This window comes from Talpa europaea, assembly GCF_964194135.1.
Source record: "Talpa europaea genome assembly, chromosome: 10".
Classification (NCBI taxonomy): Eukaryota; Metazoa; Chordata; class Mammalia; order Eulipotyphla; family Talpidae; genus Talpa; species Talpa europaea.
The window spans coordinates 5,165,518-5,184,124 of NC_140077.1; the positions used below are offsets into that span (position 1 = coordinate 5,165,518).

At 47.7% G+C, this 18,607-nt stretch overlaps 1 protein-coding gene across 1 annotated transcript; it reads right to left on the reverse strand.

The window, feature by feature from the left end:
• Nucleotides 1–903: 903 nt before the first annotated feature.
• Nucleotides 904–11,670, reverse strand: LOC311178158 (ATPase PAAT-like; the record flags this gene model as incomplete). The annotated part of the gene is given in 8 exon segments (XM_084244534.1): nucleotides 904–1,048; nucleotides 1,050–1,112; nucleotides 4,536–4,981; nucleotides 6,853–6,940; nucleotides 6,942–7,057; nucleotides 9,614–9,683; nucleotides 10,952–11,155; nucleotides 11,507–11,670. Coding segments are annotated over 8 exon segments (1,296 nt in total).
• Between the last annotated feature and the right edge of the window lie 6,937 nt (nucleotides 11,671–18,607).

Here is an 18,607-nt window from a genome sequence, read left to right on the forward strand (position 1 = left end):
CTAACAAGAACTAGGTCAATTCCGATTTTTACTTTCCTATCCCTGGGAATGTAAAGTCGATGGCCCAGATGTAAGCTAATTTTACATGTGCCATGCACTGCATCTCCTTTTTTGTCCAAACTATAAAACAAGTTGGTGACTGAAATTAAAGGTTGCAAGTCTAATACCCAGTTTTCCACCAACCATCAATTAGAAAATGAAAACGGGGCTTCCCCGGTGGCGCAGCAGTTGTTCGCTGGGTTGCGAAGCTGCCCGGAGCCTCTGCAGCGCCAGTTCGATCCCCGGCTGCTCCCCGGCCACCGGAAGAGGGTCCCACATGGCTCGCAGACCTCTCCTGCCGCCCGCTGCTCCCCTCAGCAGTGTACTTCGGTCCTTCTGCCTGCTCTGCTCCCCGCTCTGGCTCTGGTGAATTCTCTCACCCTCCCGCGCTTCTGACTGTACCCAGTGCTTGTATAAATAAATAAATAAATCTTTAAAAAAAAAAAAACTTAAAAAGAAAATGAAAACGTATCAAATACCTAAGCTTTTTTATACCCCTAGAACTATGAGACAAGGTCTTTGCATAAATTAAAATAATACTTCAAAGTCAAACACACATACAATCAATACAAGGCAAAGAATTGGATTATAAATCCTTAAACATTTTAAATACCGAAGTATAAGTAGTTTTTTATAAAAATGAAAAACACCGCAAACAAAATAATCGAGGAGCCTAGCATTCCAGCTCTTCGTGCACAGGACTGGCGCCTTGACAAGGACGGCCACTGTGAGCACTGAGGTCGCTGTGTGAGTCAGACATGATCTTCAAATGACATTAAATACTTGCTTTCTGCTTCTTTTGGGGTATTCACTTTGTAATAAATACAGAATAAATACCTGGGGAACACTGCACATGCTGCGGGCTCATCTTTCTCCAGAGTCACAGTGTCTGAGAGGCAGCTCAGAGAGCGGGGAGCTGGGGTTCTGCACCAAGTCCACCAGCAGAGCAATCTTGTTATCCAGGTGCTCCTGGAGCCGACACAGGCGCTGATCTATGTAGCCTGTCAGTTTCTAGTTCCATGTTTTTAGAGAGAATCTTTTCCAAGTAGGAGCACAGGGGTTTCTCTTCTGTTCTAAAATAAATTAAAAAAAAAAAATAGAACAATTATCCCTCTTGTTACAACACACACGCTGTAGTCTAAATTGCTGAAGTTTGTCTCCACAACTGTCCTGTGTTCCTTACAGCACATTTCCACGTTCTAATATACCCACATAACAGGTGACCAGTACTGAATGCCCAAAACGGTTTTTCAGTTGTATGATGCCACTTTTATTTAAATATGTGTATGTATGTAAATGCCAAAGTGTCTAACACGCTTCTTATTTCAATTCCATCAACATTTACTGTGGATGTAACTGAAATGGAAATATAAAAAGTGAAAACAATCCCTCAAAGAACAAAGTCTTTAAAGAGGATCTTTATTCTGGTTTCCAAATCAAAACTGATCTCGCCAAAATATTTTAAGGTTTCCACATACGTTTCCCATGTATTTCCCCTAAGTAAACCCACAATTCAAGTACTTTTGTTTTCATTCACACCAGCAACCTTCCCCTAGCGCCAGAGTGTACTTTTCTAACCTCTCTAACAGAAAGGTAAGAATTAACTGGAACACACACATTAAATGTGAAACAAGAAGCACACATTTCTAACCTAGAATTCACGCCTCTAGACAGCCGTGCTCAAGGAAACCAGGGACCCCCTGAGGTTCTGCGAACACTGCACTTCCACAGTAACAATCTGCCCCTTGTACCTCATTCTCTCAGGAGCGTACAGTGGTGCTGGCCAGAGGGTGATACCCGCTGCAGGGCACCGATGTGATGACTGACAGAAACACAAGCCATTCCCTAGCCTAACATTTCCTCAGGTGTCCCGGTGTAGGGTGTAAGTGTGTGTTTTCTCAGAGGTTAGCTCAATTTGAGAACTTTATTCTTAGTAAGAGTCCTTGGTCAGATATTTGGTTTGCAAATATTTCCTCCCAGTCTGTAGCTTCACTTTTCATCCTGTTCACATGGTCTTTCAGAGAGCAAATACCTTCACTTTTTATGTTTTTTTTGAAAGATTTATTTATTCATGTATACAAGAGCTGGGGCACAGGCCAGAGGTGTGGGGGGTGAGAGGATTCACCAGAGACAGAGTGGGGAGCAGAACAAGCAGACTGACTGAAATACACTGCTGAGGGGAGCAGCGGGCGCAGCAGGAGAGGTCTGCTGCACCATGTGGGTAGCTTTCTGACCAGCCGCGGTTCAAACTCAAGCTGTAGTGGCTACGGATTGCCTCATAGTGCGATGCTTAACCCCTTGTGCCACCAGGAAGGCCCCAATACCTTCACTTTTAAATGGAGTCAGATCTGTGGATTTTCTTTGATGGATTGTGCTTTTGGCATCATGTCTAAGAACCTCCAACTCCTTGTTGCTGAAGATGTTTCCTATGTTTCCACTTAAAAGTTCCGTTTTGAGAGGGAGCTGGGCAGGAAGGGGAGGGCCCCACACCTAGTACAGAAATCTGCACACACACACACCCATTGCGGGCTGCACGTACACACTACGTGACTAACAATCTGATTTCTTGAAACTAAAACTCTTGCTTTAGACTGAGAATCCTGCCCCAACGATGCCTGACGCCATCACATGTACAGGGTCAAGATATCGGGAGGCTGAACATGATGAACCAGAAACATCCACTGTGACAGGCTGTCGGATGGGCTGTTTGCTTATGACTGTCTTTGCCTAACCCGTTATAAAAAGGACAGCTCAGGATGAGCTGACAGAAGAGTTTCTTCCAGGTGCGACACCCACCACTCTGTCAGATCAGGGGCCAGATCGGAAAAGTATCAGCGCTTACAGATTCAACTTCCACCTCGGCTTACTGGCATCTGCAGTGACAGAATCAGAACCCAGGCCTATGCCCAGCAAACTTTACATCTAAATCTACGACCCATTTAGAGTTAAGTTTTGTATTAGGTATGACGTCTAGATGCAAACATTTTTAGCCTATGGATATCTAATTGCTCCAGCACCATTTTTTGGAAGAGCTCACCTGTTTCTATTCAACTGGTTTTTGCAAGGTTTTGACCTTTGCAAGAATCAGCTGTGCATGTCCGTGCAGGTCTATTGTGTGGGGCCTCCACTGCAACCCCAACCAGTGTGTCTGTCCCACAGCTGGTACGACACAGCCTGGAATTCTTCCACTACATAAGACCTGGTATTGGGAACAGTGATTCCTCCCATTTTCTTCTTTTTCAAAGTTGTTTCTGCTTCTTTTACGTTTTCATGTAAAAGATAATCTTGTGCAAATCTCAAAAAACTGGTGGAACCTGAAAGATGTGATTACATTAAGCCCACCGATCAATGGGAGAACTGAAACTTGCCATTTTTTCAGATTTATTTTATTTTATTTTTATTTATTTATATAAGCACTGGGTACAGTCAGAAGCACGGGAGGGTGAGAGAATTCACCAGAGCCAGAGCGGGGAGCAGAGCAGGCAGAAGGACCGAAGTACACTGCTGAGGGGAGCAGCGGGCGGCAGGAGAGGTCTGCGCGCCACGTGGGACCCTCCTCCGGTGGCCGGGGAGCAGCCGGGGATAGAACCAGCGCCGCAGAGGCTGTGGGCAGCTTTGCAACCCAGCGCTCAACCACTGCGCCACCGGGGAGGCCCTGAAACTTGCCACGTTTTAAATAGAATTTATAATTAAAGGTTCCCAAGAAAGAAATATTCAGGTCATATGGTTTCACTGGAAATTTCTACCAAGCATTTCAAGAAGCAATAACATCTATTTTTTAGACAATCTCTTCTGAAATGCAAAACTTATTTAATGAGGTGTTAGCCTGCCATAAAACCAAAGATGTGTACAAAAAGGGAAATAAAGGCCACTATCTCATGAATCAGATGCAAGAATACTCAACAAGACTAGCAAATTGAAAGCAGCAATACATAAAAAAGAACTATGCCCTATGACTAAGTGGGATTTATTCTAGGTAACCAGGGCTGGCTCAGTTTTTGCAAATTAATGTAACTCACCATATCAACAGATTCCAGAGGAAAAGTCACATGCTCATATAAACGGACACAGAAAAACGATGAGGAAAATCCACCATCCAGCTATGACGAAAGAAACTCTCGAAAACTAGGAACTGAAGGAATCTGCTTCCTGGGCCCTACATAGTCTGACTTCCTCAGCGTCTTTGTAGAGTTGCTATATTATGAGCAGGGTTTTTTTCTTTTGGCATCTCCCTACAGCTCCCTCACGCCGCAGCCATCCACAAACGCCCGAGAGGTGTAGAGGTGCTCCACACCTCCGCCTTTAGCACGCCTTTCAAAGCAATCCATTTTCCTGTTGAGTATGTCCCACAAGTCTGTTAATGGTACAATGTAATCAATCACTCCCCAGACTCACCCTGGGCATGTTCTCAAGCAGCACTCACTGCAACATGTCTGTTTCCTTTCTGTTACCCCTCACACGACCAAATGCACCCACACAGTCTTAAATACTTACACGGAACAGCAGCAACGCCCTCGCGGGGCTTGGTGAGGGCTTCCTGCCACGGGGTGCCACGCCCCACACGGAGATGGTTAACCTGACTACACAAGTTCTGGAGGAGAGGCAGCAGGTCAGAGCTAGGCACATTTGAGTCGTCACTTGCTTTCTTTGGTAAGAGAGAAGACACGGCATGTTGAAGATCGTTCTCAAGAAGAGAGTGGCGCGGTGGCACAACTGTGCGCTCGCCAAGGTCCGGCGCCCTGGGCCCTCCACCAGGGGGCTGCGTGCTTCCACCAAGGCAAGCTTTGAAGTCTTCAGTCAAGCTTCCAGAGGTCAGTCCAGTTCTAACAGGGAAGGGCGTGGAGGAGGACGTGTCCAAGGCCGAAGGGGAGGCTTCGATCACGTGCTTGCACCCAGCATTTCCCAAGACCGACTGGAGCTGCTCTCCGATGGGCAAGCGATTCTAAGCGAGGCATGAAGTAAGGGTAAGGGTTACAGTGAGCATTAGTGATGACGGCGGCTAACTTCTGGGCAATCACTGAGCCCGGCGACATGGTTCTCTCATTTGATCCTCAAAACTCCCACAGGCAGTTGGCTATAATTACTGTCTGAATGTTAAGTGGCTGCAACCTGGCTAGGGTGACACCACTGGTAGGTGGCAGGAACAGGATTGAACCCAGGCCACCCACCTTTGCTGTCAGGGCTTTTAATCATTTTACTGTGGTTTTTCATCAAGAAAATATTGGAAAGAGATACTAGCAAACTTAGTAAAACTGCATTAGCATATTTTAATGTTTCCCCTACAAGAGTCTCCTTAATTATGGTAACAAAGCACATTCCTCTCAACTGAGGCACGGGAACTAACAATTTCACGGAATGGAATATCACCATCAACTTTCAGGTTGGCCAGCCAGTCTAGGGAGATCGTCTACGACAGCTCTTCATGGAAGATACACCAGGTAGTTGTCCACTGAAGGCTGGATGTTCAATGTACCTTGTGACATTTTTAATGACTAAAATGGGCTGGCTTTAGACCAGCTTTACTTTAATCATTCAAAGGTAATAGGACTATGCTTTGTGGTGTCCAAGGAACCAGCTAAAACCGCAAGAGCATATTTTAACATTTCCACTACAAAAGCTTCCTAATTACTCATAAAATGTGGTAGTTTAAGGTGAGTAACGAAAACTGTTGACTTTCTTACAATTCACGTCTATCAGTCCCCAAATGTCAATGTACAGCAAAGCTGTTCCTTGCCACCTAGTGTATCTCCTGCACACGTTGCTCACGGAGGCCACCCAGGTAGTCACATTACTGAAGGTGAAGTGTACATGGGTACACGTGGGACACGGTCAGTGATTAAAATTAGTCATCTCTTGGCTATGTTTGCTTTAGGACTTTCCAGATAATAAGGAGTTCTGTTATGTGGCCTCAACTCAAGCGCTCATGCAACTATTATTTCCTGAGAAGATTCTGCCTTATCTTGAAGAAACTACGTGATTCCCAATGCCCTGTCTTGGAGAGGTTACAAACATGCCCTTTAGGTTTTCCCCAGGAGAGAAGTGTAACCACCTTGAGCCTAACTCAGTGTCAGGGCATAAGCGCGATCCTGAATTCAAAGCATGTAAGTCTATTAGAGTCTCGCCAGGGGCGAGCATCCCACACTACTGCAGCTCAACAGCTGGGGAGAGAGGGACTGAGATTATTACTCAAGATTAGCTAAAGGAACTCAGTTTATACCTTCATCTAGATAATCTAAAAAAGGGTCAGACTAAGCCAAACCAACATTCCCGTATTCAATATTCAGCCATTATCTACTGTTTAGGAAGTGAGGAAGTGCTTCAGACACTGGAAAAAAATACAACAGCGAACAGAACATATTAAAATCCCTGACCTCGTGGAGCCTATGGGCTAAGGGAACATGAAGAAATTTATCCTCAAAAAGATGAATCAGTAACATATACAAAGAACTAACAGTGTTGGCACCAGAATGTGAATTCAGGTCTCCTGACAGCAAATCCTTCTCAAATCAGCAGCTGCTCGGCCACGCTGCTGCCTTCTATTCTCGGGGTCCCTCTCCTCGCCCCATATTCTCACAGGCTCAGATCCTCTCCATGGGTCTTTCTTTATTGGCCCAGTCTCTCCCTCCACCTTTCCCTACCATCTCCTAGGGGACAGTCTCTCAAGCCTCCTCAAGGTTCACTCTATTTCCCCCAATTCTGTGCTCCCATCCTCCCAGGTCGTGTGTCTGCTATCCACCTCTACAAATCAGTACTCCCCAAATTAAACTCCCTCCCCACCTTTCCCCTGCGGTGCATCTGGAAGGGATTCCGTACCTGCTGCTGAAATCTAACCATATGCATCAGCTGCTGAGCTCCAGGGGATAACTTGGAGCCCATGGACTCCATGATGGTTTGGACTCTTGAGGTCGATCCTCGACCCCAGAGCTGCAGAGCTTGGGGAGGGATTTGCCGAGACTGGCCTGATGTGGACCACGACTTTACTGACGAACACACACTGCTTGTCACCAAAGGAGAGCAGCTGTTATGAAACAAAGTTCCATAGAATAACATTAAACAATAATTGCTATTTAAGGTGACATTTTTGTTATCAATTAACGGTGGTGAAGTATTCAGGAAAACAAATATAAACTAAGCAGCTTTCATTTTTACCTTTCCCCTAAAGTAGTAATGCCCAGCACTTCTAATTTACTATGCAGCTCAGAAGGTTATTTTCATACAAAAAAAAAAAATACACATATAAAAAGGGGCTAAAATAAGTTTCATTTACTTAAGGAATAAAAATACCAATCTGAGTCCTAAACGTACAACATGTTACAATATTTAATACAAAATAAGACTTCTTCCAAAGTATTTCTTCCGAAGTATTTCTTGATATACTCTCTGCAAGTTAGTCTTTGAGAATTACGAATTACAAGGTAAAAATAAGATGTTAAAAGATGGTCTAACACAGTGCTGGCTCACTTACTAAAAGATGAGGTCAAGGGTAATTCTATAACTTGTCAAAGGATTACCTCATCAGTAAAAGCCAAGCCTGGGGCCTAGCTCATCTAGGTCCTGTACAGTGCTTTATGCGGCTCATTTCATCTATGATTTTGAACTAAAAGACGCTTCATGTGTGAGATGAACACTCCTGTAGCAAAGGATGTAGACTAGGTCAGACCTAGGTTACTGATGACTCTCTGGTTAGAGCCTGTGCCACCCTGGACAAAGGCCAAAAATCCCGAAGAGGAGTAAGCGAGGGTGATAAATGTGATTTCACATGGCTGGCTGAGGATTGTGTGTCAAAATCTCCGGTACCGACCACTGAGCGAGCGCTCAAAAACATGGGTCATTATTTTTTATCTTTCATGTAATATTGCCCCAGAACAAGCTTTAGACCTAGATGAATAGAACCTTTAAATGCCAATGGTCTTGCAATGAACCACTATAAAAAACACTCCTGTAGACACACACAAACTATATGTAACTTGAAGACATGTCAAACCGTGATCCAAGATCTCCATGTGGCATCAAAAGGTATCTCTCAATAATCAAGGAAGCGTCCCATTAAATTTATGCTCCTACAACTATACCTTTTCTGTTTTTCAATCTCCATAGCCTTTCTCACTTCCGAATATGGTATACATTTCACTCTTGTGTCTCACTCCACTAGAATGTAAGCAACAAGGATAATCCTTCCAATTTATTCTATCACTGCTAACTCCAAGTGCCTACTGCATTGCCTAGATTAGCAGGCACTCAAAAATACGTAGGAGACTGACTTTTTTGAAACGACTCCAGAACCCATTAAGACACAATACCAAGATAACATCTTGGGATAATCAGTTCTGTATGCTGGCTACTTGGCTGCTCTGAACATGAGTATTAATGTCTTATAACTTCATATGAAGTGAAGTGGAGATAAGATTTTAAGATTTTTTTTGAGATAATTTACATGCCAAACAACACCTTTAAAGTGCACACGCAGAGTTGTGTAACCATCACAATTTCAGATGATCCTCCTCAGATGCAAGCCTGTACTGACTGGCAGTCACTTCCTAGCCCCCCCCACCCCCCCATATACCACCCTCTCACCACACACAACTACTGCTCTGCTTTCCTCCTTATGGACTTGCCTCCTTTGGACTTTTCACACATGTGGAATCATATAACAGGTGGTCTTCTGTGACTGACTTCCTTCATATGATATGTTTTCAAGGATCATCATTCAAGTTTGTAGTATGCAGCATTTATTTATTGCTCTTTGTGATAAACAATTCTCTATTTGGGGACACCATATCTTGTTTATCCATTTACTAGGAAATGGATATTTGGGTTGTTCCCACCTTTAGGCTACCAAGAATGATGTTATGAACTTTTACGTACACAGCAAGGAATTTTTTTTTTTTAATTTATTTATTTATTTATTTATACAAGCACTGGGTACAGTCAGAAGCGCGGGAGGGTGAGAGAATTCACCAGAGCCAGAGCGGGGAGCAGAGCAGGCAGAAGGACCGAAGTACACTGCTGAGGGGAGCAGCGGGCGGCAGGAGAGGTCTGCGCGCCATGTGGGACCCTCCTCCGGTGGCTGGGGATCAAACCGGTGCTGCAGAGGCTGCAGGCAGCTTCGCAACCCAGCACTCAACCACTGCGCCACCAGGGAGGCCCAAGGAATTTTTTTTAAACATTCTAATTTATCCATGACCATGAGGTAGGTCCAAAGATATGAGAAATTTGCTCAAGGTCACTCAGCTAGTAGGAAACAAGGTAAAATTAATACTGTAGGCTATTGATTCACAGTTCACTACCTTTTCCCAGACTCCAGTGACATCACTAAAGCCCACCCCGATGAGTTTTCAAACTCAAGTCACCAGTCCAAATCCCTTTAACTTTTAGGTGCTCTTTCATAGAACTCCTCAAATTCCCTGCCATCTTCCTTGATATAATGGAGCTAAAACTAGTTATCTTTATATAAAACTATGGTGCTAAGAGGAACAAAATTAGAGTATTACCAAACCAACAGAAAATAAGTTCATACTATACAAAATTTTACATTTGCAGTTGTCAAATTAGTTAAAATTTAGTGATGATTTACCTTTATTTTACAAGCATGAATGATGGACTCCAATTTTAAATATTTTTTGTAGAAAATAATTTCGGGTTTACTAAAAGTAAAGAGAATTTACATTCTTTTTAACTTTACAGATTATCATTTTTAAAAGTCACATTAAAAATGAAGTTTCTAGGTCATTACTTAAATCCTGAGATTCAAATGGTCTATAAAACAGAGCCAATGAGTTCTACAAGACATTTGGTGACACTGTCTGCTCTTTCTACCTCTGTGAGAGCTAAATGACACATTCTATTTAATATAATGCAGCACAGAGCAAGCACTATTGTAAAGGTCAGTGAAGGTAGCTATTATTCCAATATGTGCAATACATAAAACAGCATATTGAGTTATATTTAGGAGAGATTAGGGTAGAATTCCAGTATCAGAGACTAGAAAAAAACTAAATCATAACAGGATGAGTTATTGGTTAAATGGGCTCATGTGGCAGAATCCAGACCATTTGTAAAGAGCTTCTTTCCATAAAAATGTTCCGAGTTCCAGGTGGGCTAACGAGTTCACTTTTGGCGAACAACCATGAAGAGGCCAGAGAAAGCCAAGAAGCTGTGACAAGGATTCTACTTCAGTCTCGTCTATAAAGTCTAATTAGCTTGACCTTCTACCAAGTTACTTCCTCACTATGAGCATTTTTCCAAGCCTATGAAAAGAGGAAAGCTGATCTGGCCCATCTTGAAAATCTCAGCGGGGGCCTCCCTGGTGGCTCAAGGGGTTAAGATGCAACCCTAGCTAGCTGCAGACTCTGCAGCACGAGTTCGATCCCTGGCCAGGGAGCTACCCACATGGCACAGCAGACCTCTCCTGACTCACCTGCTGCTCTTCTCAGCTGTGTATTTCAGTCAGTCTGCCTGTTCTGCTCCCAGCTTTGTCTCTGGTGAATCCTCTCACCCTCCACACCTCTGGCCTGTACCCCAGTTCATGTATGTATAAATAAATCTTTTAAATGGGCCTTCCTGGTGGTGCAGCGGTTGAGTGCTGGGTTGCGAAGCTGCCCGCAGCCTCTGCAGCGCGGGTTCGATCCCCAGCCACAGGGGAGGGTCTCACATGGCGAGATAGGCCTCTCCTGCCGCACCCGCTGCTCCCCTCAGCAGTGTACTTGGTCAGTCTGCCTGCTCTGTGCCCCGCTCTGTCTCTGGTGAATTCACCCTCTGGCGCTTCTGACTGTACCCAGTGCTTGTATAAATAAATCTTTAAAAAAAAAAAAAAATCTCAGCGGTGTGAACTTCTACCTGCTGACGTTTCCCCTTCGCTCCCACGCCCCGCACCCCGCGGGAGCCCGGGGGCCCCGAGGCCGCGGGGACGCACCTGCTCTCCAGGCCGGCGCGGGCCGCCTCGCCCCTGCCGGTGCCGCAGTACTCGTCCCCCGCGTACACCTCCATGATCCGGGCCGAGCTCAGCACGCCCAGGGCCGCCACCTCCGCGCCGGCCCGCGGGCCGCAGCGCAGGAACAGGCAGCAGGGCCCCGCCCCGGGCCCGCGCGGGCCCCGCGTCAGCACCGCCGCGCCGCGCCTGCGGGGAGAGGGGCTCAGCGCGCGGCCGGCGCCCCGGCCCGCCCCGCCCCGGCCCGGCCCAGGAGGCCCCGCCGCCCCCGCCGCCCCCGCCCGGCCCGGCGCGGACCCCGCTTCGGCGGGGAAGGCCTGCGGGCGCCCCCGGGCGCGCCTCCAGAGCCGGCGCGGGCGCCTCTCCGCGGCCCGGCAGCCGCTCGCCCGCCGCGGGAGAGGCGCGGCCGACACCCCACCGCGCCCGGGGGCGCAGACCGCGCGCCCCGCGGGGGGCCCCGCCGCCGCGCCCCGCGAGGACCCGGACCCCGGCCCCGCCGCCTCCCCCGCGGCGCCCCCGCGGCCCCGCGGCCCGGCGCACCCCGGGGCAGGCGGCGCCAGCAGCTCCTCCCAGTCCGCGTCCGCGGCGCCGCGGCCGGCCCGGTGCAGCTGGAGGCAGTGGGCCAGGCCTGCGCCGGCCGCCGCCCAGGAGGAGCCCAGCGTCGGGCGCAGGGTCGGCGGCTCGTCCCCCGCCCCGCTCTCCATCCTGCCGCCTCCGGCCCCGGCCAGCCCGGAACCTCTCTTCGGGGGCCGCCGTTTCCGCCCGGGCAGCGGGCCGCGGGCCGCGGCGGCGGCACTTCCGGCTCGGCGGGGCTCAACTCCCAGCCCGGCGGCGGGGGCTCTGGCGGGGCGAGCGCGGCTCCGTCGCACGCATGCGCGGCGCAGCCCGCTCCGGGCGCGGGTCCAGGCTGGGTGGGCGAGCGCCGGGGCGGCGCGTGCGCGCTGGTGCCCCCTGGGCCCGCCCGCGGGGCTGTGGGCCGGAGGAGGACGGGTGGGCCGACAGCGCCACCAGGTGGCCGAGGCGTGGCGCTGCAGGCGCCTTGAAGGCCGTCGGTGGCCCTCGCGGGGCGCGCGTCGGGGCCCCCAGGGCCAGGCTGCGGGTGGGGTGTGGGGCCCGGCCGCGGGGCCGGTTAATGGGCGTCCACGGCCGGGCTTCCCGGCGAGGTGCGGAGGGAGGCGCGCCCCGAGCTGGGCGTGCGTCCCGTGGACTGTCATTGTCTGGGGGCTCGTGGTGTCCAGGGCTGGAGCGCCCCGCGAGCCCGGGCCCGGGCCCCCCCTTGGGGAGCGGCCCCCGCGTCCTGGGCAGAGCTCGTGGAACGAGGCCTTGGTCTCTGCTTCAGTATAAATGAGCTGGGGCCTGAAGGACTGAGCTCGAGCTGGAAAAGGGGAGCAGTGAATGGGATGCTGTTACAGGGCATTAGCTCAGGACATCCTTTTCCCCTAACAATGTTTTTGGGGTTGTTGGGTGCGGAGAGTAGTCGTTGGGGTCACTCTGGGAAGGGTTCAGCAGAGCTCCCCTTTCACCAGCCCGGGCAAGTTTCCCAGGCGAGTTCCTCCGCAGCACAGAGATGTTCTTTGTATCCAAGGGGCAGGTTTATTATAAAGGGGAGAAGAATAAAGGGCACGTGCATAGACAAACGGGCAGAAAGGGCTGCCCCGAAAGGAACAGGTTTGATGAGAGAGCTGCATGGAACATGGGGCAGCTTTGAGAGAAGCCTCTGCTGAGGAAGGGTCAGTGAAGAGACGCCCCACCTGCAGGGAACATGTCACAGGCAAGCAGGGAGGCTGCTGCCCTGCGGAGGGACAGACTTGGTGAAAAGCAGCACCTGCAGAGGCGCAGGCGGGCAGAGGGACAGCTGCCAGTGCAGAGACTGCGCTGATAGTCTTCTCTTGGGGAGGGGCTCCCTCCTTCATGGAGTGGTTTGTCTGTTGTTGACTTTGAATAAACTATGTAGAATTTGAAATGGGCCAGATTTCTACAATGGCCCTCTGTTGGGTAAGGTGAAAGGTACCAGGCTTTTCTGCCCTCCTGCCATTAGGATTGATGGATCCCTGTGGTCCTGAATGCAGGCCTGGTGGCGGCCACCTGGAGTGGGGTGTGGGCATGCGTAGATGGGATACACCTGTGCTGAGGGGCTGGGCTTACAAGGGCAGTGTCATGGCTACGCCAGCAGAACCACAAGTAGAGCAGAGAAGCAGAGGCCACAAGAAAACATGGAGATCCCAGAAAGTGTGAAGACTTGCTGGGGACTGGGAGGCTTGCCGGCTCCCCAGCGCCCCTGACTGCTGTGTACCTGGTAAATCCCAATGAAAGCCTGCAAAAGCCACCGAGGGCTCCAGGACTTCTCCTTACCCCATCTGCTCGGGTCATAGAAAACCTGCACTGTGCCCATTCCTGCCACTACACCCAGTCTGCTCAAATCATAAAGAAACCTGCTCTGTGCCCATCCTGGCCCTACACCCTCCATCTCTGTATCTGTGCTCCCGACAGCCCCTACAGCATCTGCTACCTGCTGTAGCCTTGTGCTTTGTGATCTGGGCATTGGCGCCTGAGGATCTTAAGTCCTATAACTGGGTTAATGGCTGTGTTAATCCTTCTACCCCCACCCTCCAGCTCTTGGCATTGTGTGAGCCAGGTTTCTGATTTTGTGGTATCTTCTTTCTGGTTTTTTCAATCCTGATTCTCCATCAAATGAAACTTTTTAGATACCCAAGTCATAAGAAGGCAAAGGATGCTCCCTGGCCCCTTTTTGTATCTTACATTTTGAAAGAACTGCAAATTCGATTGCAATAAAATTGGAAAATCAGCATTGTTTGAATGTGTGGTATTCTCTTTAGGAAAAAAAGACTTTCTCTGCCCCACATTAAGTCTGTCGTCATTATTTCCTGTTCTGTTTCAGTGCAAAATACTCTTAAGTTTTTATTTGACTTGTATTAGGCTATGTACCTAACAAAAACAATGCCTGGTTTGCCCCTCTTTACCTGTGGAATAACAGGCAGAGTGCTAAAAAAATGCAATGTATGTGTAGGTAATGCCTTATCCAGGGCCTATATTAGATGGACTTAGCAATATTGAAAAAGAAGCCCTACCAATTATCTGGTAAGTACAGAATATATAAAGTCCGTAATTATAAAGGCTGTTTTTAACAAGTGCCAGAATGAGTGCTCAAGACTTACTCTAGTCATCTACAGCAGTACTTCTGTCCTATATATCCTGCTGCCTCTTGGGTCCTAAGAGGACAGTCCAAAGCAAAATAGGCTCTTCAGAAATACCAGTCTGCCATTTAATGAATCACAGCGTTATGGATGGAATGTTGACTTCCTTATTTAACAGGTCACATGCCAGAAAACTGGACTACTCTTTCATTCCATAGCTCCAGCAAATCATCCTGTCTTTATTTTCAAGAAATTAATCCTATTTTTCTCCATCTCTGCCTGTTTTCAAGCACTAACTTTCTAGACACATCTGAACACTTAAGTTTATTGGTTGTTAGCCTTCATTTTCATCACCTGCGAAGTAGGTGGAACAGCCATGAAGGGTCACCAGGTTATGAGGGTGAAAGGATTCACTAGACAGTATGAAAGTAGAAAAGGTAGGTTTGAGTTACTGCAGAGGAGCAGGGATTAGAAGAAAAAGTGTCGCGTCTGAGAGGGGTTTTGGCTCTTATACTGAGTTTGCAAGCTCTCTGAAGATTTAGGCCACAGGTCTGTGCTAGCTGCTATCTAAAGTGTCAGGTCTAATTAGTCCTTGTATTCCTTTAGACTCTGCATTCGTCTTTAATGGCCACAGGTGGGTTTTATGGGTTCAGTAACATTTCGTTGGTTCCCTTATGTGCCAGAGGTCCTGGTGATGGAGGTTAAGAGAAAAAAGCTTGGAAAGGAGGAACCACAAGACCAGAAACCTGGCTCACGCCATGCCAAGAGTTATAAGTGGGGGTAAAAGCAACTGACATGATCATTAAATCAGCTATAGGAATGAAAAAAATCCTTAGGCTCTGGGGTGCAGACCCAAGCAAGCATCAGGTCAGACTGCTGTTAGTCCCGGGTGCAGACTGGAGATGAGGACATGGAGACTGAGGGCTATTGTAGAATCTCTGGTCCTTTTTAAATTCTATAGTTTTTCCAAAATCAAGAAAAACCACAAAGGAATGAGCCCTTCTCTAAAAGACTACGTCGGTGCAGTTTCTGCACTGGTAGGGAGTAGCCGTCCTTCCAATGGCTTGTGACTATGCAGGTGCTTCTTTTCCCTGGACCGTTTCCTTTTGTAGTGCCAACTCTCTCCCTTTGCAGGGCAGCAGCCCCTGCCTGCCTGTGCTCACTTCACTGGCCTCCCGTACCAGAGGCTGCTCTCCTCCCAAGCCACCCGCCTGTGGCCGCACAGGCCTCTTAGCAGACCTGCCCCCTTTGGGAGCAGCCCTTTCGGCCCACCTGTGTCTGTGCAAGTGTCCTTTATTCTTCTCTCCCTTTTATAATAAACCTGCCTTTTTGGATACATCTACTAACGTCTGTCTCCTGGAGAAACTCATCAGTGCCGCTGAAAAGGGAGTTCTGGTGAAACTTCCCAGAGTTAACCCAAGGACCCCACTCTCCGAGCCCAACAGCTCCCCAAAAATGACTCCTCTGGGGCTGTTTCCCTGAGGCAACTTCAATCTCCCCAGGCAACTTCAATTCCTGCCCTCAACTTCTTTAACCCCCCAGGCAACTTCTTCAACCCCCTCCCCAAGCAACTTCAATTCCTCCCCGCAACTTCAACCCCCCCCAGGCAACTTCAATTCCCCCCAACTTTTTCAACCCCTCCCCAGGCAACTTCTTCAATTTCCTCCATCTTCTTCAATCCCCCCAAGTCTGTTTAAAGCTCCCCATCCTTGTCCGCAAGGAGAGGAGCCTGAGCTTTCAACCCTTAAAGCTGAATTGGGGGCAGACAAGCAGGCTGAGAGCCAGCTAGCTGGCCCCCAGCCTCAGAGTGACGCCAAAGCAAATGCACCAGAGCCGAGGAGCCCCTTTTATCCTCCCTCCAGGCCCAGATGTCCACACTCAACACGTGCAGGTGCCCTGTGCTCTCCGACACAGGTGTCCATAAGCATAGGTGCCCATGCCTGCATCCCCGGGTCTCAGCCCGGCGTTTGTGCGTGCGAGCAACCTAGGAGGTGTGCAAGGCCGCAGATGCCAGCCATAGAGGTCAGCGGTGGGGAGACAGAAAAAAGCCTGATTTAACCCCATCTTCCCAGAGTACTCTAGGTCTCTTGTGTTTGGGCCTTTATAAAATAATTTTCATGTTTGTGTTCTCTACCATCTGTGTGCCTGGAAATTAAGAAGCATATCTGATAGGTATGTTTCTATCAAACATCAAACAGATCCAAACATTTGATAGAGCTGGTGAGGACGGGTTTGCTGAGTGTAATTAATAAGGATGGTAACAGAGGCTGTTTGAGAACTTTATCAATAGGTAATAGGGGAAAAAGGATAAATTAAATTCAAACTTACAGTGTTTTCCAAAGCCAGGGTGGTTGTGGTGCCTCTGTTTTAAGGTGCTATAAATTACTCTTGTCCTGAATCACAAATGTGATTTCTTCCACTTGAAATAGGGAAACCTTTCAACAATATCACAATGTCAATATTTGCTTGCCTATATGGGGAGCAGTTTATTATTAACATAGGATTTATAGTGGGAATTCTAGTGTGTCATAGTATATATTCTAGACCCCTTAATACTCATGTAATGTTGAACAGTCCAAAGAGCTTTGTTTACGTGGTTTTATAATCGTAGCCTTAAAGAAAATACACACACTTCTGGTTTCAGTTCTGACATGGATGAGCTTGGAATTTATCACAACTGTCCTTACAACAAGAAAAAAACTGAGGAAACTGAAATCCTTCACATTTGAAATTAATGAAATTCCATATTAACATTTGAAGACTTGGCTAAACAAGTCACCCTGGAAACTGCAGAGCGAGGTGAATACAGAAGATCACAGCTGAGATCAACTTACCATCAACAGAATTCTCTGGAGCAGTAACTGGCAGGAATACTTAAATTACCATTGATGAATTGCTGGAGACCGTATGTGGACTGGCTTTGAGAGACTTCTGGGGACACTCAGGAGGCCCCCGTTTTTGTGAGTTTTACTTGTAGGAGCCCCATCAGATATTTACCGCAAAAAGTGGAGAAAATCCACTCTGGTGCAGGGGCAGAGACAGACTCACTATTATAGTTGGAGAGTGAAACACTCTTCTTCTGGCAGCTGGCTGATGTAGCAGGTAAAGAAAGGTATAGCTGAATTGAACTGGATGTAGTATTTATAGATCATATTATCCAGTAATAGCAGACTGTACATTCCTTTCAAAATACATGGAACATTTACCAAGACAGTTTATTTGGGCCTAAAACACACATAACAAAATTTCTTGTAAGATACACAAAGAATGCTCTCAGGCACAATGAGATTGAGGTAGAAACAACTACTAGATATCTGAAAAATGCTAATGTATTTGGAAATCAAGCAACACTTCTAAATAACATGTGATTGAAAGAAGTCTTGAAAAAAAATATTCTGAACTACATGAAAGTGCAAATAGAGCCTCACAGAATCTCTGAGGGGATGAAATATGTAAGAGCCAGTGTCAGATAGGCAGCCATCAGTCGATTATCAGTCACTATGTGGTTGGTGGGCTATTGTCTGCCAGCCTCTGTACCAGAGGCCTGAAATGAACTGGCAAAAGCATCGATGAACTAAGTTTCAAATAAATCTTTTCAGCGCTATTGTTCAAAAAAGTCAAAACATGACTCCCAATAAGACAAAACCTTTCCCTGTGCTAAACGGCTGCTTGGACTGGGACACTGAAAAATACAAAAAACGACAGTGGGTGTCTTTAGGTTTGGTTTTACAGACAATGTGATCAAGAAATGGAAATCTCGGGGCACATTATTATTCATCAAGGTCTTTGTTCCTTGAGTGTGATGGCTCAAGGGGAGACTCCTAGGGGCACTCAGGAGGGGGCTCTCTCTTAGGAAGACCCTGTCACAATGCTGGCCAACACTCCGCTCGCCAGGGCAACAGCAGGGCTACCCACTATGTAGACAAGATTTCCCTGAAGTTGAGAATCAGGAGCAGATCAGAAGCAGCTGTGTAAAGAAGCACTTTGCCCTGGCACGGTGATAGAAATTTGATGTAGTGGAACAAACAAGTACATGATCAGGGGTCTAGGCTACGCCCTGCTACTACCAACTTAAACTAGAGAAAGAGCCAGTTAAACACACTGAAAGCTGGAGGAAGGAAATGAAAAGAGAGCAAAACCAAAAGAAATTGAGAGAAGAAAAGAAAAAAATCTGTGTGTGGTTTCTTTACCGGAAAAATCAGTGTTGTAGGGGCAGCAGCTGGGCCCAATGAGGACAGATTAAGAAATTAGCTGGTTCCCCAAAAGGCTTCCTCTTTTAGCTATTGCTTTCTCCTTAGGCTCTGCTACCTTCCAGCACATCCATTCTTACTAGATCTGCATTTTTTGGCATATTCCAGAGCCCACTTTACTTACCCTTTCACAGATTTCCACTTCACCTCCCGGTGAGGCATCCCGAGTGCCATCTGGAATCATAAGGCATGTTCTGGGGGTACTTTTAAGTGTGTGGCCTCTGGTCTTAGGGTGA